This window comes from Somniosus microcephalus, unplaced genomic scaffold (assembly GCF_052327205.1).
Source record: "Somniosus microcephalus isolate GS21.2 unplaced genomic scaffold, FLI_Smic_1.0 scaffold208, whole genome shotgun sequence".
NCBI lineage: Eukaryota > Metazoa > Chordata > Chondrichthyes > Squaliformes > Somniosidae > Somniosus > Somniosus microcephalus.
Window position 1 is genome coordinate 318,570 of NW_028225395.1, and position 22,946 is coordinate 341,515.

Genomic DNA, 22,946 nt, shown 5'->3' on the forward strand with positions numbered 1-22,946 from the left:
TCTCCTACAGTGATGTCCTGGTGCTGAGACGATTCTCCAATAACCACACTCCATGGTGTCACACACGTCGAACACTGTCCCGAGGATCTCCTGCAGTGATGTCCTGGTGCTGAGACGATTCTCCTCCAATAACCACACTCCATGGTGTCACACATGTCGAACACTGTCCCGAGGATCTCCTGCAGTGATGTCCTGGTGCTGAGACGATTCTCCAATAACCACACTCCATGGTGCCACACACGTCGAACTCTGCCCCGAGGATCTCCTGCAGTGATGTCCTGATGCTGAGATGATTCTCCAATAACCACACTCCATGGTGCCACACACGTCGAACACTGTCCCGAGGATCTCCTGCAGTGATGTCCTGGGGCTGAGACGATTCTCCTCCAATAACCACACTCCATGGTGCCACACATGTCGAACACTGTCCCGAGGATCTCCTGCAGTGATGTCCTGGTGCTGAGATGATTCTCCAATAACCACACTCCATGGTGCCACACATGTCGAACACTGTCCCGAGGATCTCCTGCAGTGATGTCCTGGTGCTGAGACGATTCTCCTCCAATAACCACACTCCATGGTGTCACACACGTCGAACACTGTCCCGAGGATCTCCTGCAGTGATGTCCTGGTGCTGAGACGATTCTCCTCCAATAACCACACTCCATGGTGCCACACACGTCGAACACTGTCCCGAGGATCTCCTGCAGTGATGTCCTGGTGCTGAGACGATTCTCCAATAACCACACTCCATGGTGCCACACATGTCGAACACTGCCTTGATGCCAAGCACAGTCACTGTCACCTCACAGCTGTAATTCAGTTCTTTGGTCCTTGTTTGGAGTCGATTGGTCCTGGTGGAACTCAAATTGAGCCTCGGTGAGCAGCTTATTTGTGACGAAGTGCTGCTTGATAGCAGTGATTATAACTCCTTCCAACACTTTGATGATGATTGCGAGCAGGCTGATAGGGCGGTAATTGATCGGGTTGGATTTGTCCTGCTCTTTGTGGACAGGACATACCTGGACAATTCTCTACATTGTCGGGCAGATTCCAGTGATGTGGATATACTGGAACAACTTCACTAGATGTGCGGTTAGTTCCAAAGCAGAGACCTTCAACACCACAGCCAGAATATTGACGGGACCTTTAGCATTTGCTGTGCCCAGTTCATTCATTTGTTTCTTGATACTGAAATGCGGGGGACCTCTGCACTAAATCTCTCACCTACTGTACATTCTGGAACTTTTGTCACCTTTAGTGCTTCCTCCAAGTTGTGTTCAAAATGGAGGAGCACTGATTCATCGGCTGAGGGAGGACGGTAGGTGGTAATCAGCAGGAGGTTTCCTTGCCCATGTTTGACGTGAAGGCATGAGATTTCCTTGGCTCTGGAGTCAATGTTGATGACACGAAGGACACTTGCATCTGAGGGTATATCGCTGCGCCCACCACTGGTGGGCCTGTCCTGTCCGATGACTGCTGATGGCGGTACCTGGGACTTTGCCTAATAACTATGATTTTAAATGTATCACTATGTCACACAGTTGCTTGACTAATGTGTGGTCCACTTCTCCCTACTTTGGCACCAGTCCCCAGGAGTTAATGAGGAGGGATTGGCAGGGTTGACTGGGCTGGGTGTTCCTTTGTGGTGTCCGAATCCAATGCCGAAGCTGAGCGGTCCGCCCGGTTTTATTCTTCTGTATCCTTCTTTCGAGAGGCTTTCTAGGCCATTTCAGAGGCCATCACATTGGTGAAGGACTGGCGTCGCGTATAGACCAGGCGTAAAGGGCATTGGGTTTTACGACGATCTTTACTAATATCAGCTTTTTGTTTTGAAATGTTTCAAATTTGAATTCAATTCATGAAACGTCCACGATGATATTTGGACCGTTATCTCAGGATTACTTGTCCAGTAACATAACCAACAGGCTATCGTTCTCCACACCTCGCCCTCTCCATATCGTTACCCGACCAGTAACATAACCAACAGGCTATCGTTCTCCACACCTCGCCCTCTCTATATCATTACCCGTCCAGTAACATAACCAACAGGCTATCGTTCTCCACACCTCGCCCTCTCTATATCATTACTCGTCCAGTAACATAACTAACAGGCTATCGTTCTCGACGTCTCATCATCTCTCTGTCCGTTGTCTGCACCTCTGAAGTGCCTTTCGACGCTTTTCTGCATTAAAGGTGTTATATAAATGTAAGTTTTGCTGATAAGTCCTGACTACACCAACCCCATTGCTGGATATCTGTTCCCAGTTACCGAGGTTTCATACCGGCAGCGGATGTGTAAAATAACGGGTGTCGGACATTTCAATTACCGGGGGGAAAGCGATTAGATTTTTCATTATTTTTATTGGTCGATTTTCCACCCCTACACCAACAGTGATTGTTTCGATTAGTCAGTGTAATTTCTCAGGCAGTTTTCTAGCTGTTTCTCTCACTTCAGATTCGTTCCTTCCCTGCCACTAGAGTTCTGACTCGCTGCTTTTTTATTTCTCGGGAAATCGCAAAGTGCAGCAGCAGGAAAAACTGAGAGAAAGGAGTCTATCATATTGTCAGTCAGTAATCTGATGTCATGTTGGACACTGAAGGACAGAGACAAATAATCACGTTAAAACTGCTGCAGATTCTCAGCGATTCCTCACTCTCCGAGAACTATAATTCATCAAATTTCTTTGCCGTTAATGACCGAATCAAGATATTTACAGAATATTCAGCCCATGTTCAGAATGGATCAGAACCTGGCACAGTGACTGCTTCCTGTGCTCAACAACTGGGAGATCCCATCACTGAGCAGATCCTTTCCTTCTCATTCTCGGTGTTTATATTTCACTCAGCTCCTCAATTCATTCATTACTATTCTTTACAGGAAGTCACTGAGCTCGCGGAGAAGGGAAACCGGGCGGACAGCTCCAAACTTCTCCTAAATCTGGTGATGGAGAAAGGCTCTCGGGCCCGAAGGGTGATGTGGGAATCCTTTGTGAAAATGCGCCATGGGGTACCAAAGCTGGACAAAATACTGAAAGAAATACAGGAACTTGGTACGGTAATATCACACGCTGAATTCAAATTCAGATTCAAACAGGATTTCACTATAATATTACACAGATCTGATTTCATGAACGCTAATTGATTTAAACAGGTTCTGATCCATTTGATTACATGAACATCACACGAGGTTTATCCGAAGTACCCAGTCACCTGAGAGGTAAGTGATGAAATGGAGATTTCAAACTGTTTATTTCACTATAGAATCCAAATATTTGACTGGAGCTGATTTGTTTAAATGTTGTCAGAATCTGTGAATGAGAAGGTCCAAGGCTCAGGGAATAGGATGGAACATTATTTGGATTCGTGATTAATCCACAAAAGTTCTGCATAGATTCAATTTACAAATAAAGCTGATTTTTGAATTATTGGTAAATTTGCAGGTCTTGTATGCTCCAGTTAATCCAACTGCACATTGCCTACACCTGGCAGGATCCTGATTCACTGTGAAACCCCATACACACCTGGCAGGATCCTGATACACTGTCAAACCCCATACACACCTGGCAGGATCCCGATACACTGTGAAACCCCACACACACCTGGCAGAATCCTGATACACTGTGAAACCCCATACACACCTGGCAGGATCCTGATACACTGTGAAACCCCATACACACCTGGCAGGATCCCGATACACTGTGAAACCCCATACACACCTGGCAGGATCCTGATACACTGTGAAACCCCATACACACCTGGCAGGATCCCGATACACTGTGAAACCCCATACACACCTGGCAGGATCCTGATACACTGAAACCCCATACACACCTGGCAGGATCCTGATACACTGAAACCCCATACACACCTGGCAGGATCCTGATACACTGTGAAACCCCATACACACCTGGCAGGATCCTGATACACTGTGAAACCACATACACACCTGGCAGGATCCCGATACACTGTGAAACCCCATACACACCTGGCAGAATCCTGATACACTGTGAAACCCCATACACACCTGGCAGGATCCTGATACACGGTGAAACCCCACACACACCTGGCAGGATCCTGATACACTGTGAAACCCCATACACACCTGGCAGGATCCCGATACACTGTGAAACCCCATACACACCTGGCAGAATCCTGATACACTGTGAAACCCCATACACACCTGGCAGGATCCTGATACACGGTGAAACCCCACACACACCTGGCAGGATCCTGATACACTGTGAAACCCCATACACACCTGGCAGGATCCTGATACACTGTGAAACCCCATACACACCTGGCAGGATCCTGATACACTGTGAAACCCCATACACACCTGGCAGGATCCCGATACACTGTGAAACCCCATACACACCTGGCAGTATCCTGAAACACTCTGAAACCCCATACACACCTGGCAGGATCCCGATACACTGTGAAACCCCATACACACCTGGCAGGATCCTGATACACGGTGAAACCCCATACACACCTGGCAGGATCCTGATACACTGTGAAACCCCATACACACCTGGCAGGGTCCTGATACACTGTGAATCCCCATACACACCTGGCAGGATCCTGATACACTGTGAAACCCCATACACACCTGGCAGGATCCTGATACACTGTGAAACCCCATACACACCTGGCAGGATCCTGATACACTGTGAAACCCCAAACACACCTGGCAGGATCCTGATACACTGTGAAACCCCATACACACCTGGCAGGATCCTGATACACTGTGAAACCCCATACACACCTGGCAGGATCCCGATACACTGTGAAACCCCATAAACACCTGGCAGGATCCCGATACACTGTGAAACCCCATACACACCTGGCAGGATCCTGATACACTGTGAAACCCCATACACACCTAACAGGATCCCGATACCCTGTGAAACCCCATACACACCAGGCAGGATCCTGATACACTGTGAAACCCCATACACACCTGGCAGGGTCCTGATACACTGTGAAACCCCATACACACCTGGCAGGGTCCTGATACACTGTGAATCCCCATACACACCTGGCAGGATCCTGATACACTGTGAAACCCCATACACACCTGGCAGGATCCTGATACACTGTGAAACCCCACACACACCTGGCAGGATCCTGATACACTGTGAAACCCCACACACACCTGGCAGGATCCTGATACACTGTGAAACCCCATACACACCTGGCAGGATCCTGATACACTGTGAAACCCCATACACACCTGGCAGGATCCCGATACACTGTGAAACCCCATAAACACCTGGCAGGATCCCGATACACTGTGAAACCCCATACACACCTGGCAGGATCCTGATACACTGTGAAACCCCATACACACCTAACAGGATCCCGATACCCTGTGAAACCCCATACACACCAGGCAGGATCCTGATACACTGTGAAACCCCATACACACCTGGCAGGATCCTGATACACTGTGAAACCCCATACACACCTGGCAGGATCCTGATACACTGTGAAACCATATACACACCTGGCAGGATCCCGATACACTGTGAAACCCCATACACACCTGGCAGAATCCTGATACACTGTGAAACCCCATACACACCTGGCAGGATCCTGATACACTGTGAAACCCCATACACACCTGGCAGGATCCTGATACACTGTGAAACCATATACACACCTGGCAGGATCCCGATACACTGTGAAACCCCATACACACCTGGCAGGATCCTGATACACTGTGAAACCATATACACACCTGGCAGGATCCCGATACACTGTGAAACCCCATACACACCAGGCAGGATCCTGATACACTGTGAAACCCCATACACACCTGGCAGGATCCTGATACACTGTGAAACCCCATACACACCTGGCAGGATCCTGATACACTGTGAAACCATATACACACCTGGCAGGATCCCGATACACTGTGAAACCCCATACACACCTGGCAGGATCCTGATACACTGTGAAACCCCATACACACCTGGCAGGATCCTGATACACTGTGAAACCCCATACACACCTGGCAGGATCCCGATACACTGTGAAACCCCATACACACCTGGCAGGATCCCGATACACTGTGAAACCCCATACACACCTGGCAGGATCCCGATACACTGTGAAACCCCATACACACCTGGCAGGATCCCGATACACTGTGAAACCCCATACACACCTGGCAGGATCCCGATACACTGTGAAACCCCATACACACCTGGCAGGATCCCGATACACTGTGAAACCCCATACACACCTGGCAGGATCCTGATACACTGTGAAACCCCATACACACCTGGCAGGATCCTGATACACTGTGAAACCCCATACACACCTGGCAGGATCCTGATACACTGTGAAACCCCATACACACCTGGCAGGATCCTGATACACTGTGAAACCCCATACACACCTGGCAGGATCCTGATACACTGTGAAACCCCATACACACCTGGCAGGATCCTGATACACTGTGAAACCCCATACACACCTGGCAGGATCCCGATACACTGTGAAACCCCATACACACCTGGCAGGATCCCGATACACTGTGAAACCCCATACACACCTGGCAGGATCCCGATACACTGTGAAACCCCATACACACCTGGCAGGATCCCGATACACTGTGAAACCCCATACACACCTGGCAGGATCCCGATACACTGTGAAACCCCATACACACCTGGCAGGATCCCGATACACTGTGAAACCCCATACACACCTGGCAGGATCCCGATACACTGTGAAACCCCATACACACCTGGCAGGATCCCGATACACTGTGAAACCCCATACACACCTGGCAGGATCCCGATACACGGTGAAACCCCATACACACCTGGCAGGATCCTGATACACTGAAACCCCATACACACCTGGCAGGGTCCTGATACACTGTGAAACCCCATACACACCAGGCAGGATCCTGATACACTGTGAAACCCCATACACACCTGGCAGGATCCTGATACACTGGGAAACCCCATACACACCTGGCAGGATCCTGATACACTGTGAAACCCCATACACACCTGGCAGGATCCTGATACACTGTGAAACCCCATACACACCTGGCAGGATCCTGATACACGGTGAAACCCCATACACACCTGGCAGGATCCCGATACACTGTGAAACCCCATACACACCTGGCAGGATCCCGATACACTGTGAAACCCCATACACACCTGGCAGGATCCTGATACACGGTGAAACCCCACACACACCTGGCAGGATCCTGATGCACTGTGAAACCCCACACACACCTGGCAGGATCCTGATACACTGTGAAACCCCACACACACCTGGCAGGATCCTGATACACTGTGAAACCCCACACACACCTGGCAGGATCCTGATACACTGTGAAACCCCATACACACCTGGCAGGATCCTGATACACTGTGAAACCCCATACACACCTGGCAGGATCCTGATACACTGTGAAACCCCATACACACCTGGCAGGATCCTGATACACTGTGAAACCCCATACACACCTGGCAGGATCCTGATACACTGTGAAACCCCATACACACCTGGCAGGATCCTGATACACGGTGAAACCCCACACACACCTGGCCAGACCATTATACCGTGTGAAACGAATGCCTTTGTGCCTGATGTGGATGTTATCTCTGCCCCCGGGCAGCTATTCAGCACAAACTGTGGTAAGTGTTGGAGAATTGGGAAAAGGTTAAGCATTACCATTGTACATCACCTCATGAACATCCGATAGTGTTCGCTCTAATCTGAGAAGATGTTCAGAGTTTCACAATCAAACATTCACTGAGGAGGAACATCAGCAATAGGCCATGTTCTGGGTGATTTGAAATTGACTGTGCCGATTACCTCTGGCAGTAAAACAGACAAACTAGGCACAGTACACTTTACACCTAATCACAGCCTATTACCATCTCGTCTAGCTTCTAATCTCTTTTACTTCTTTTGGTTCTTTAATTCTTTTGTCCGATCGCAGCCCTGCCTTCGATCTAGTTCCTTTTCTCTCCAGTTTTGAAGAAGGGTCAAACCCGAAACGTCAACTCAAATTTCTCTCCACGGATGTTGCCTGACTTGCTGAGTTTTTCCAGCATTTTCTGTTGTTATTACAGAGAATCTTGTTGTACTGAAAGAACCGTCATTTCATTCAGGGGGATTTTGAATCCCAATTTAATTATTATCACAAACATATTTATAATTTTCAAAACTACATTATCGGCAACTCGTTTCCAAATGAAACGATGGAGTTTAATAATAGTAACTGTTGAAATGAAGTCTGTCTTCCCTAACGTAATACTGAGTGAAGTGGGCGGTAGTTCTAGTTCTGATTCTGATCGGTTATCTGATGAGACTGTTATCTAAAAATAATATAAATGTAAAATTACTGAAAGCTGATCGCATTTTCTGAAACACAACAGGAGGATGTTTAGGGGAACAAAAGGCTACTTTGGTCCAAACCAGTCTGTCCCTGTTCGAGGTGAACTCACCTTCCTCTCTTCAGCTTATCCACAGAAACACAACCAATTGTCTCTTGTCCCCAATCACACTGCCCCTTAGTGTCCTCCCTGGTAACTGGTCTCCCACTCTACTACCCTTCAGTGAAAAATATTACCCTGATTTCACACACAAACACAACCAATTGTCTCTTGTCCACAATCACACTGCCCCTTAGTGTCCTCCCTGGTAACTAGTGTCCCACTCTACTACCCTTCAGTGAGAAATATTACCCTGATTTCACACAGAAACACAACCAATTGTCTCTTGTCCCCAATCACACTGCCCCTTAGTGTCCTCCCTGGTAACTGGTCTCCCACTCTACTACCCTTCAGTGAAAAATATTACCCTGATTTCACACAGAAACACAACCAATTGTCTCTTGTCCCCAATCACACTGCCCCTTAGTGTCCTCCCTGGTAACTGGTCTCCCACTCTACTACCCTTCAGTGTAAAATATTACCCTGATTTCACACACAAACACAACCAATTGTCTCTTGTCCCCAATCACACTGCCCCTTAGTGTCCTCCCTGGTAACTGGTCTCCCACTCTACTACCCTTCAGTGAAAAATATTACCCTGATTTCACACAGAAACACAACCAATTGTCTCTTGTCCCCAATCACACTGCCCCTTAGTGTCCTCCCTGGTAACTGGTCTCCCACTCTACTACCCTTCAGTGAGAAATATTACCCTGATTTCACACAGAAACACAACCAATTGTCTCTTGTCCCCAATCACACTGCCCCTTAGTGTCCTCCCTGGTAACTGGTCTCCCACTCTACTACCCTTCAGTGAAAAATATTACCCTGATTTCACACAGAAACACAACCAATTGTCTCCTTTCCCCAATCACACTGCCCCTTAGTGTCCTCCCTGGTAACTGGTCTCCCACTCTACTACCCTTCAGTGAGAAATATTACCCTGATTTCACACAGAAACACAACCAATTGTCTCTTGTCCCCAATCACACTGCCCCTTAGTGTCCTCCCTGGTAACTGGTCTCCCACTCTACTACCCTTCAGTGAAAAATATTACCCTGATTTCACACAGTAACACAACCAATTGTCTCTTGTCCCCAGATAACCTGCCCACGGTCTGATGCAGTAACAGTGCAAGTTCTGTCCATTCACAGTCTGTCCCTCTCCCAGTGTACACACTAACCCAGATAACCTGCCCACGGCCTGATACAGTAACAGTGCAAGTTCTGTCCATTCACAGTCTGTCCCTCTCCCAGTGTACACACTAACCCAGATAACCTGCCCGCGGTCTGATACAGTAACAGTGCAAGTTCTGTCCATTCACAGTCTGTCCCTCTCCCAGTGTACACACTAACCCAGATAACCTGCCCACGGTCTGATACAGTAACAGTGCAAGTTCTGTCCATTCACAGTCTGTCCCTCTCCCAGTGTACACACTAACCCAGATAGCCTGCCCACGGTCTGATACAGTAACAGTGCAAGTTCTGTCCATTCACAGTCTGTCCCTCTCCCAGTGTACACACTAACCCAGATAACCTGCCCACGGTCTGATACAGTAACAGTGCAAGTTCTGTCCATTCACAGTCTGTCCCTCTCCCAGTGTACACACTAACCCAGATAACCTGCCCACGGTCTGATACAGTAACAGTGCAAGTTCTGTCCATTCACAGTCTGTCCCTCTCCCAGTGTACACACTAACACAGATAACCTGCCCACGGTCTGATACAGTAACAGTGCAAGTTCTGTCCATTCACAGTCTGTCCCTCTCCCAGTGTACACACTAACCCAGATAACCTGCCCACGGTCCGATACAGTAACAGTGCAAGTTCTGTCCATTCACAGTCTGTCCCTCTCCCAGTGTACACACTAACACAGATAACCTGCCCACGGTCTGATACAGTAACAGTGCAAGTTCTGTCCATTCACAGTCTGTCCCTCTCCCAGTGTACACACTAACCTAGATAACCTGCCCACGGTCTGATACAGTAACAGTGCAAGTTCTGTCCATTCACAGTCTGTCCCTCTCCCAGTGTACACACTAACCCAGATAACCTGCCCACGGTCCGATACAGTAACAGTGCAAGTTCTGTCCATTCACAGTCTGTCCCTCTCCCAGTGTACTCACTAACCCAGATCACCTGCCCACGGTCCGATACAGTAACCGTGCAAGTTCTGTCCATTCACAGTCTGTCCCTCTCCCAGTGTACACACTAACACAGATAACCTGCCCACGGTCTGATACACTAACAGTGCAAGTTCTGTCCATTCACAGTCTGTCCCTCTCCCAGTGTACACACTAACACAGATAACCTGCCCACGGTCTGATACACTAACAGTGCAAGTTCTGTCCATTCACAGTCTGTCCCTCTCCCAGTGTACACACTAACCCAGATAACCTGCCCACGGTCTGATACAGTAACAGTGCAAGTTCTGTCCATTCACAGTCTGTCCCTCTCCCAGTGTACACACTAACCCAGATAACCTGCCCACGGTCTGATACAGTAACAGTGCAAGTTCTGTCCATTCACAGTCTGTCCCTCTCCCAGTGAACACACTACCCCAGATAACCTGCCCACGGTCTGATACAGTAACAGTGCAAGTTCTGTCCATTCACAGTCTGTCCCTCTCCCAGTGTACACACTAACCCAGATAACCTGCCCACGGTCTGATACAGTAACAGTGCAAGTTCTGTCCATTCACAGTCTGTCCCTCTCCCAGTGTACACACTAACCCAGATAACCTGCCCACGGTCTGATACAGTAACAGTGCAAGTTCTGTCCATTCACAGTCTGTCCCTCTCCCAGTGTGTACACTAACCCAGATAACCTGCCCACGGTCTGATACAGTAACAGTGCAAGTTCTGTCCATTCACAGTCTGTCCCTCTCCCAGTGTACACACTAACCCAGATAACCAGCCCACGGTCTGATACACTAACGGCGGGTCTTCTGCACATTGTCCCTCTCGGTGAGCGATCAATCCCGTTTTCCATTGCTTCAGAAGGGAATCACCACTGACGGTTTCAGAGTTTGATCCACTAGAACTTCTACTGTCATATAAACAGGATCATGTGTGGATTTGTAATGTGATTTCTAAAGCACAGCGCAGGCCGGAGAGTATTAACCATCAGAGGGAAAATATCACCTTCATTGAAACCTCCATGTTCAGTGAATATTAGAATCAAGTGAGGATTTGAAACTTTTCTCGACCATTGTTCGCTTTAAGCGAGGTTTCCATTAACTGAGATTTAATTTCTACACGCACGTCTATTGAAGCTGTGAATTAAACCGTGCAATATTTTACTGAACATTAAATGTTATTGAGAAGTTGTTTTTGTCAATACAACTAACATTGAAACCACTTTCTGTTTGTTCTAATTGAAGATGTTCAGCAGAAACACAAGGAAACACTCCGGGAACAAACTGAAACACTGAGACTGAACACGATCCTAATAAAGGAGAAGGTTAAGATTTTCCAGCTGGTTGATCGATACGCTGAACTAACGATCATTTCTACTGTTCGAGATCGGGCACTTGTAGAACATGAACTGCTGGCAAGAGGCCGAGACCATGAAGAGTGGAGAGAGGAACATCTCCGGGGAGTGCTGGAAAAAATACGAACTGATCAATTGTTCCACAGCAGTTTTTCCCAGAGAGAATCCAAATCTGGGAGTTCAGGAGCAGTGAGCGGAGTCCCTGGGATTGGAAAAACAACAATGGTACAAAAGATTGTTCATGACTGGGCCACTGGGAAAATATACCCAAACTTTCAATTTGTTTTCAGCTTTAAATTCCGGGATTTGAACGCTATTAATTGTAGAATAAACCTGAGAAATCTGATACTGGATCAGTATCCTTACTTTGGGAATATTCTTAGGGAGCTCTGGAAGAACCCAGAGGGATTGCTGTTTATATTCGATGGTTTGGATGAATTCAAGGACAGGATCGATTTTGCTGACAATCGGAGAAATACAGAACCTCAGCACAGGTGCACAGATCCTGAAGACTGGTGTGAAGTGTCTGACATTGTGTACAGTTTAATACAGCACAAGCTGCTCCCAGGATGTTCAGTGCTAGTGACCAGCCGCCCCACTGCATTACATTTACTGGAAAAGGCTGAGATCAGTGTCTGGGCTGAAATCCTGGGATTTGTTGGTGAAGAACGGAAGGAATATTTCAACAAGTTTTTTGAAGATCAGACGGTGGCAGCAGCTGTTTTCAAACACGTGGAGGAGAACGAGATCCTGTACACCATGTGCTACAACCCTTCCTACTGCTGGATTCTCGGTCTGTCACTGGGCCCCTTCTTTACACAAAGAGACAGGAATCAGCAGCCAGTTCCCAAGACCATCACCCAACTATATTCCTACTATATTTACAACATTCTGAAAAACCATGGCCGAGAGATTGCAAGCCCCCGTGATGTGTTACTGAAGCTTGGTGAGATGGCCCTCACAGGAGTCTCCGAGAAGAAGATTGTGTTTGGAAATGGAGATTTGATCAAGTACAATCTACAACCTTCCCAGTTCCTGTCTGGGTTCATGATGGAACTTCTGGAGAGAGATGAATCTGCCCAGAGCGTGGTGTACACATTCCCGCACCTCACCATCCAAGAGTTTGTAGCCGCACTCGCACAATTCCTGACTCCAGATCCTGGGGACATCCTGAAACTCCTCCGAGAAGCCCACAGCAAGGAAGATGGGCGATTTGAGATATTTCTCCGTTTTGTTGCTGGCCTCTCCTCCCCACGGGCAGCTCGGCCCCTGGAGGAGTTTCTGGATCCATTTCTTCATCACACCACCTGCCGAGTGATTGACTGGGTGAAGGAGAAGGTTGAAGGACAGATTGGAAACACAGGGAGTGAAACTGGTCAAAGGAACCTCCTGAACACATTCCACTACCTGTTTGAGTCTCAGAATAAAGCACTGGCTCAGACCACAGTGGGATCTGTGGAAACACTTAGATTTAGCAGATTGATATTGACCCCGATTGACTGTGCGGTCCTGTCTCACGTCATTGGACTCTGTGATTCAATAAAAGGCCTCGATCTAGGAGGCTACTTCATTCAGTGTGAAGGACTCCAGCGGCTGGGACCCGTACTGCACAAATGCCGGGTGTTGAGGTAACTGTTTATTTGTCTCTAACTGTTGGGTGAATTGTAGAACAGTCACGGATTGTGTTGTTGCTCCATTCAGTGTGAAGGACTCCAGCGGCTGGGACCCGTACTGCACAAATGCCGGGTGTTGAGGTAACTGTTTATTTGTCTCTAACTGTTGGGTGAATTGTAGAACAGTCACGGATTGTGTTGTTGCTCCATTCAGTGTGAAGGACTCCAGCGGCTGGGACCCGTACTGCACAAATGCCGGGTGTTGAGGTAACTGTTTATTTGTCTCTAACTGTTGGGTGAATTGTAGAACAGTCACGGATTGTGTTGTTGCTCCATTCAGTGTGAAGGACTCCAGCGGCTGGGGCCCGTACTGCACAAATGCCGGGTGTTGAGGTAACTGTTTATTTGTCTCTAACTGTTGGGTGAATTGTAGAACAGTCACGGATTGTGTTGTTGCTCCGTAATGTAGGGAAACAAACAGTTCAGTTAAACCAGGGAGAAGCGGATTCAACACAAATATGACCAATAATAAGAGGATCGGTCAGTAATTCCCTAAGGACTGGAGAATCTAAAATGGATCCTTGTGAACAAGTAGGGATTTTACAGTCTTTATCGGATCAGCAGATACAGGTCACAGAGAGTCTGATAATTTAATTACAATAAATCATATTTAATAAGGCTGGACAGGTAAACATATAAAATATAATCTGGCAGTAAAGATAACATTAATTTAAAATATTTTCCACATACACCATTTCAACTAGAAACAGGAGAGAAACCCGAGTTTAAATCACTAACAGTTCGATATTTACTCCAATACCGTGCAGGGTGTGTCCTGTCGAGGGGTTAGTTTCCTGGATTGGGAATATTGGGGAATCGGGAATTCTTTCAGCTGTAAATGTTTACAATTATTCACAGTCCTGAACATTGAGTAAAGGTTGATATTCAGGATCTTAAACCTGCTGGTGAAAAGGTTCCAATCTAACCGGAGTACAGACACACACCGGCCAGCGGTGGGGCCTCGCACACAGCGGGCGGCTCCTGGGTAAACCGGGGGCAGTGAACCCGAGAATTCCCCATAATCTGCCCCCTGTGTGTGAGGCCCCGCTCGGGGAGGGAACTTCCGAAAATTCCCCAAAAACTGCCGGGCCAGTTACCCCGAAATAAATGTCGAGCCAGTTTAATAATGGGAATAAAGTGAGAGATTCCCCTCCCCTATAAACTAGGAGCACAGGGACATTTAAAACTTGTAACGGGACAGAATAAACTCTCTTGCTGCTATTGACAAACATTCACTATAAGCCCCCTGACTCCCACAGCTACCTGGAATACACTTCCTCCCACCTCGCTTCCTGTAAGGACGCTGGCCCATTCTCCCAGTTTTTCTGATGATGCCACGTTCCATCCAGTGCTTCCGACATGTCTTCCTTTTCCCTCAACCGAGGATTCCCCTCTACCGTGGTTGACGCGGCTCTTGACCGTGTCTGTTCTGTTTCCCACACTTCTGCTCTCACCCCTGCCCCTCCCTCCCAGAACCACGATAGGTTCCCCTTGTCTTCACCTTTCACCCCACCAGCCTCCACATTTAATCTCTCCTGTCTTCCACCCTATCACAGACCTTCCCTTTTGTTCTGTCCTCCGCTCCCCCCACCTTTCCCAGCCCCGACACTTGCTTAAACATCTGTTACATCTGTAACTTGTTCCAGTTCTAACGAGGGGTCCTTGTCCTGAAACATTAACTCTGTTTCTCTCTCTGTAGATGCTGCCTGACCTGCTGGGTATTTCCAGCATTTCCTGTTTTTATTTCAGAATTAATTCTCCTTGTTATATAAAATCCTGGGGGGCGGATTTTACAGCAGCAGTGAGCGTTTCACAATATAACTCACCCCGAGATATTATACAGATTAATATAATGCACAGAGTAGAAAGCACAGGGAATCACCGCTTTATCATTTAATTCTGAAAAAATCGACCGATTCCCATAAAATCCGGGATTTAAGGAGCAGCAGAACTGAGACAAGTTTCTCCAAACATGACGAGGCCGGTCACTGAGCTCCAGGAGGGTAATTCTGATCATCAGGGAATGAGACCGGACTGAGGGACATTTAAAGGCTCCACACAGACAGCACTTTATTTAATAAATACATTAACGGACAGTCCCTGAATATATGGGCAGTTGGACAGAGTGAGATACATTCCCTGTGAGGGGGGAATTTCGCAGGGGTCAGCGGGCGCGATCAGTGGCGGGTCGGGTGGGAAAATGGATTTTTCCCCAGCGGGTCGGGACCCCGATGTCAACCCGCCACCACGTGCCTTTCCCAAATGTCGGGTCTGTCAGAGCAGAGCAGACCCCACACGTAGCGGCGGGGGAGGCAATTCAGGTCATTATAACCTTGTTAACAGAGGATTACAGTAACAACTATTTTCAGCTCGCCTTCAGAGTTTACATAGAAACATAGAAGATAGGAGCAGGAGTAGGCCAATCGGCCCCTCGAGCCTGCTCCGCCATTCAATGCGATCATGGCTGATCATCCAAACTCAGTACCCTGTCCCTGCTTTCTCCCCATATCCCTTGATCCGTTTAGCCTTAAGAAATATATCCAACTCCTTCTTGAATATATTTAATGAATTGGCCTCTACTGCCTTCTGTGGTAGAGAATTCCACAGGTTCACCACTCTCTGGGTGAAGAAATTCCTCCTCATCTCTGTCCTAAAAGGTCTACCCCTTATCCTTAGACTGTGACCCCTGGTTCTGGACTCCCCCGCCATCGGGAACATCCTTCCTGCATCTAGTCTGTCTAGTCCGGTTAGAATTTTATAAGTTTCAATGAGATCCCCTCTCATTCTTCTAAACTCCAGCGAGTACAAGCCCAATCGACCCAATCTCTCTTCATACGTCATTCCTGCCATCCCAGGTATCAGCCTGGTGAATCTTCGCTGAACTCCTTCCATGGCAAGAAAATCCTTCCTCAGATAAGGCGACCAAAACTGCACACAATACTCAAGGTGTGGTCTCACCAAGGCCCTGTACAACTGCAGCAAGACATCCTTGTTCCTGTACTCAAACCCTCTCGCTACGAAGGCCAACATATCATTTGCCGCCTTAACCGCCTGCTGTACCTGCATGCTTATCTTCAGCGACTGGTGCACAAGGACACCCAGGTCTCGTTGCACTTCCCCTTCTCCCAATCTATTGCCATTCAGATAATAATCTGCCTTCCTGTTTTTGACACCAAAGTGGATAACCTCACATTTATCCACGTTGTATTGCATCTGCCATGCTTCTGCCCAATCACCCAACCTGTCCAAATCATCCTGTAGTTTCTCGGCATCCTCCTCACAACACACACGCCCACCCAGCTTTGTGTCATCTGCAAATTTGGAGATATTACATCTAGTTCCCTTGTCTAGATCATTAATATATATTGTGAATAGCTGGGGTCCAAGGACCGATCCCTGCGATACCCCACTAGTCACTGCCTGCCTCTCAGAAAAAGACCCGTTTATTCCAACTCTTTGCTTTCTATCTGCCAACCAGTTCTCTATCCAAGTCAATACCTTGCCCCCCAATCCCATGTGCCTTAACTTTACACACTAATCTCTTATGTGGGACCTTATCGAAAGCCTTCTGAAAGTCCAAATACACCACATCCACTGGTTCTCCCTTATCTATTTTACTAGTTACATCCTCAAAAAATTCCAGTAGATTATTCAAGCACGATTTACTTTTTGTAAATCCATGTTGACTTTGTCCGATCCTGTCACTGTTTTCCAAGTGCTCTGCTATTACATCTTTTATAATGGACTCTAGCATTTTCCCCACTACCGATGTCAGGCTTACCGGTCTGTAATTCCCTGTTTTTTCTCAACCACCTTTTTTGAACAGTGGGGTAACATTAGCTACCCTCCAATCCATGGGTACTGTTCCAGATTCCATCAAATGTTGGAAGATGATCAGCAATGCATCTACTATTTCTAGGGCCACTTCCTTAAGTACCCTAGGATGTAGATTATCAGGCCCTGGGGATTTATCGGCCTTCAATCCCATCAATTTCTCTAACACCATTTCCCTACAAATACTGATTTCTTTCAGTTCCTCCCTTTCATCAGACCCTATGTTCCTGTGGTCCACGCTGCTCGGGGATCACGTCAGGTAACCAGGGCGGGAGTTGAAAGGCCATGGAATCATTTCATTACTTGACAGCTGGAAATGTGCTATAAAAGCTCCCATCTCACAGCTGTTCACTTTCCAAGCTCAGAAGCTGTTGCTTACTGCATTTGGAAGACAGATTGAGCTTTATGCAGGTTGCAAGTGTTTGGAGCAAACTCTCTATCCAGTGTCACCTCATTGGAACAACCTCTCTCACCATTAACAGATTGCTTCTGACATCTCAAGTTCACCTGCCATCTATTACACCAGCATGGGTCTGGTTTATACTGTCTCACCTTGGGCCTCAGAGTCTCACCACGATCAGCCCCAACACCAGCAGCACCAGGCACACCAGCAACACCAACAACAACCTTCTCCACAACTCCTGATGCTGCACAGCACAGAGGGCATCAACACCCGGCCACATTGCTGACCAGGTCACCAGAGATGGCCTCACCATGGCCAGAATTTCTTCACTTGGTGCTGCTCGCCCTGGATGACACATGATGCGCCAGGTTAACACCAGCCCACACCAACAACACAAAGCATCCCTACAATCCCCAAACCATTCCTGTCACACTCATCAGCATTGCGGGGGTACCGTTATGTCTCACCATTCACTGCAACTCACTAAGCCACTTCCAAACATGTACACAAATCTTTCGAAGAACGGAAAGTGTTGAAAATAAAGATTTCAATGTTTGACACCACATTAACAGAAACTTCACATGAACATTGGCTAAAACACACAATTGCCTATCCTTGTGTGTTGTTAGTTGGTATGATTGGACCAGGGTGAGTGTGAGGGGTGGCTCGTGAGATAGGGATGTGATAATATAGAGAGAGATGGGTGGAGGTGCAGGGTAAGTTGGTGAGAGTAAGGATGTTCAGGAGTAGGGTGGGGAAGGCAGAGTGATGGGGATGTGATAATATAGAGAGAGATGGGTGGAGGTGCAGGGTAAGTTGGTGAGAGTAAGGATGTTCAGGAGTAGGGTGGGGAAGGCAGAGTGATGGGGATGTGATAATATAGAGAGAGATGGGTGGAGGTGCAGGGTAAGTTGGTGAGAGTAAGGATGTTCAGGAGTAGGGTGGGGAAGGCAGAGTGATGGGGATGTGATAATATAGAGAGAGATGGGTGGAGGTGCAGGGTAAGTTGGTGAGAGTAAGGATGTTCAGGAGTAGGGTGGGGAAGGCAGAGTGATGGGGATGTGATAATATAGAGAGATGGGTGGAGGTGCAGGGTAAGTTGGTGAGAGTAAGAATGTTCAGGAGTAGGGTGGGGAAGGCAGAGTGATGGGGATGTGATAATATAGAGAGAGATGGGTGGAGGTGCAGGGTAAGTTGGTGAGAGTAAGGATGTTCAGGAGTAGGGTGGGGAAGGCAGAGTGATGGGGATGTGATAATATAGAGAGAGATGGGTGGAGGTGCAGGGTAAGTTGGTGAGAGTAAGGATGTTCAGGAGTAGGGTGGGGAAGGCAGAGTGATGGGGATGTGATAATATAGAGAGAGATGGGTGGAGGTGCAGGGTAAGTTGGTGAGAGTAAGGATGTTCAGGAGTAGGGTGGGGAAGGCAGAGTGATGGGGATGTGATAATATAGAGAGAGATGGGTGGAGGTGCAGGGTAAGTTGGTGAGAGTAAGGATGTTCAGGAGTAGGGTGGGGAAGGCAGAGTGATGGGGATGTGATAATATAGAGAGAGATGGGTGGAGGTGCAGGGTAAGTTGGTGAGAGTGAGGATGTTCAGGAGTAGGGTGGGGAAGGCAGAGTGATGGGGATGTGATAATATAGAGAGAGATGGGTGGAGGTGCAGGGTAAGTTGGTGAGAGTAAGGATGTTCAGGAGTAGGGTGGGGAAGGCAGAGTGACGGGGATGTGATAATATAGAGAGAGATGGGTGGAGGTGCAGGGTAAGTTGGTGAGAGTAAGGATGTTCAGGAGTAGGGTGGGGAAGGCAGAGTGATGGGGATGTGATAATATAGAGAGAGATGGGTGGAGGTGCAGGGTAAGTTGGTGAGAGTAAGGATGTTCAGGAGTAGGGTGGGGAAGGCAGAGTGATGGGGATGTGATAATATAGAGAGAGATGGGTGGAGGTGCAGGGTAAGTTGGTGAGAGTAAGGATGTTCAGGAGTAGGGTGGGGAAGGCAGAGTGATGGGGATGTGATAATATAGAGAGAGATGGGTGGAGGTGCAGGGTAAGTTGGTGAGAGTAAGGATGTTCAGGAGTAGGGTGGGGAAGGCAGAGTGATGGGGATGTGATAATATAGAGAGAGATGGGTGGAGGTGCAGGGTAAGTTGGTGAGAGTAAGGATGTTCAGGAGTAGGGTGGGGAAGGCAGAGTGATGGGGATGTGATAATATAGAGAGAGATGGGTGGAGGTGCAGGGTAAGTTGGTGAGAGTAAGGATGTTCAGGAGTAGGGTGGGGAAGGCAGAGTGATGTGGATGTGATAATATAGAGAGAGATGGGTGGAGGTGCAGGGTAAGTTGGTGAGAGTAAGGATGTTCAGGAGTAGGGTGGGGAAGGCAGAGTGATGGGGATGTGATAATATAGAGAGAGATGGGTGGAGGTGCAGGGTAAGTTGGTGAGAGTAAGGATGTTCAGGAGTAGGGTGGGGAAGGCAGAGTGATGGGGATGTGATAATATAGAGAGAGATGGGTGGAGGTGCAGGGTAAGTTGGTGAGAGTAAGGATGTTCAGGAGTAGTGTGGGGAAGGCAGAGTGATGGGGATGTGATGAGAGGCACAGCCGGATGAGGTTAAGTGAGGCTTTGCAGTAACGTTTTGTGATCTACTGAGATCATTGAAAGGTTTGTGTCACTGCAGGCTGGTCCTCCCGATGACATCCCTTCTTGAGCCCCACTGTGCAATGTGCACCCAGGCTGTGTTGGTCTCTTCCGCCCCTTGGAAGTGAAGAGAACCTCCCTGCGGGCTGTGGCTCCCTCCATAATCATCTAGAGGGAGTTCTGGGAGAGCCTGGGGGCAGCCGAGCTCCTCTGTGCTGATGTTGTCAGTGTTTGTAGAACCTCAATACTGTAGAACACAGAGCACAATGGGCAAAGTCAATGTGTGTGTCATCAAATGAGGTCATCAAACACGCTTCCCCAATTCCCCAGAGCGAGGCCGCGACACCCAACCCCGGACACACCCGACCCCCCGCCGACCCCGACCCCGGACACACCCGACCCGACCCCGCCCCGACCCTCCGCCGGCCCCGGCCCGGCCTGACCCTCGCCCGGCCCCGCCCGACCCACTGCCGTCCCCGGCCCGGCCTGACCCTCGCCCGGCCCTCCGCTGCCTCCGGACCAACCCTCCGCCGGCCCCGCCCAACCCTCTTCCAAACCCGACCCCGGCCCTGCCCGACCCTCCTCCGCTGCCCGGCTGACCCTCCGCCGGCCCCGCCCGACCGCCGCCTCCGGCCTCGCCCCGACCCCGGCCCCGCCCGACCCTACCGACCCCTCCCCGACCCGCCACCAACTCTCCACCGACCCTGACCCCCGCCCGACCCTCCACCGACCCCCGCCCGACCCTCCCCGGCCCCGCCTGACCCTCCCCGACCCCGGCCCCGCCTGACCCTCCCCGACCCCGGCCCAGCCTGACCCTCCCCGACCCCGGCCCCGCCTGACCCTCCCCGACCCCCGCCCCGCCTGACCCTCCCCGACCCCGGCCCAGCCTGACCCTCCCCGACCCTCCACCGACCCCCGCCCAACCCTCCCCGACCCCGGCCCCGCCTGCCCCCGCCCGACCCTGCACCCGCCCCCGCCTCTCCCGACCCCCGCCCGACACCGACCCCACCCGACCCGCCACCAACTCTCCACCGACCCTGACCCCAGCCCGACCCCGGCCCCCGCCCGACCCTTCACCGACCCCGACCCAGGCCGCCGCCCGACCCTCCACCGACCCCCGCCCGACCCTTCACCGGACCCCCGCCCGACCCTCCACCGACCCCCGCCCGACCCTTCACCGGCCCCCGCCCGACCCTCCACCGGACCCCGCCCGACCGTCGCCGATGGGGAAAACCGGGTGATTAATTTCCTGAAGTACTTTCAGTGATTGCTGTAATATCCCAGAGAGAAAAGTATATCAGATCCGGGCTTTGATTCAGTTTGTTTCTCTCTCTCTGTTTGTTTTTAGGCTGAATGGCATTCAATTGGGAGATTCAGGAATGAAACTAGTGTCTGCGGCTCTGAGGAACCCGGACTGTATAATACAGAGACTGCGGTAAGTACCAGACTGTGTGAGATTGTGTTTATAATAACTGGATGTCTGACACTGGACATTATTATTAGTATCAGTAATAGTGTTATTAATAAACTCTGGGGATTGACTCTGATTCCTGTTATTTCTCTCTCTGATCCCCAGGCTGGGTAATGTCGGTCTCACAGATTCTTGTGCCGAGGATCTCGCCTCCGCTCTCAGTACAAACCGCTCACTGACGGATCTGAGCCTGAGTAATAATAAACTGGGAGATTCAGGAGTGAAACTACTGTCTGTGGCTCTGAGGAACCCGGACTGTAAAATACAGAAACTGCAGTAAGTACCAGACTGTGTGAGATTGTGTTTATAATAACTGGATGTCTGACACTGGACATTATTATTAGTATCAGTAATAGTGTTATTAATAAACTCTGGGGATTTACTCTGATTCCTGTTATTTCTCTCTCTGATCCCCAGGCTGAGTGATGTCGGTCTCACAGATTCTTGTGCCGAGGATCTCGCCTCCGCTCTCAGTACAAACCGCTCACTGACGGGTCTGGACCTGAATAATAATAAACTGGGAGATTCAGGAGTGAAACGACTGTCTGCGGCTCTGAGGAACCCGGACTGTAAAATACAGACACTGATGTAAGTACCAGACTGTGTGAGATAGTGTTTATAATAACTGGATGTCTGACACTGGACATTATTATTATTATCAGTAATAGTGTTATTAATAAACACTGTTGATTGACTCTGATTCCTGTTATTTCTCTCTCTGATCCCCAGGCTGAGTGATGTCGGTCTCACAGATTCTTGTGCCGAGGATCTCGCCTCCACTCTCAGTACAAACCGCTCACTGACGGCTCTGAACCTGAGTGATAATAAACTGGGAGATTCAGGAGTGAAACTACTGTCTGCGGCTCTGAGGAACCCGGACTGTAAAATACAGAGACTGGGGTAAGTACCAGACTGTGTGAGATTGTGTTTATAATAACTGGATGTCTGACACTGAACATTATTATTAGTAT

General features: G+C 49.0%; 1 protein-coding gene across 2 annotated transcripts in view; it reads left to right on the plus strand.

Annotated features, from left to right (window-relative positions):
* The window catches only part of LOC147082059 (NACHT, LRR and PYD domains-containing protein 3-like), a 99,712-nt gene that overhangs the window by 73,697 nt on the left and 3,069 nt on the right, over positions 1-22,946 (plus strand). Inside the window, exons 5-11 of one of the 2 annotated variants that reach the window (XM_085980495.1) lie at positions 2,882-3,053; positions 3,155-3,220; positions 11,853-13,590; positions 21,853-21,939; positions 22,081-22,251; positions 22,393-22,563; positions 22,705-22,875. In XM_085980495.1, the coding sequence (XP_085836621.1) occupies positions 2,882-3,053; positions 3,155-3,220; positions 11,853-13,590; positions 21,853-21,939; positions 22,081-22,251; positions 22,393-22,563; positions 22,705-22,875 (2,576 nt within the window). Of the gene's footprint in view, positions 1-2,881; positions 3,054-3,154; positions 3,221-11,852; positions 14,276-21,852; positions 21,940-22,080; positions 22,252-22,392; positions 22,564-22,704; positions 22,876-22,946 lie in introns of those variants that run through there. The other variant, XM_085980494.1, reaches the window with a different exon arrangement.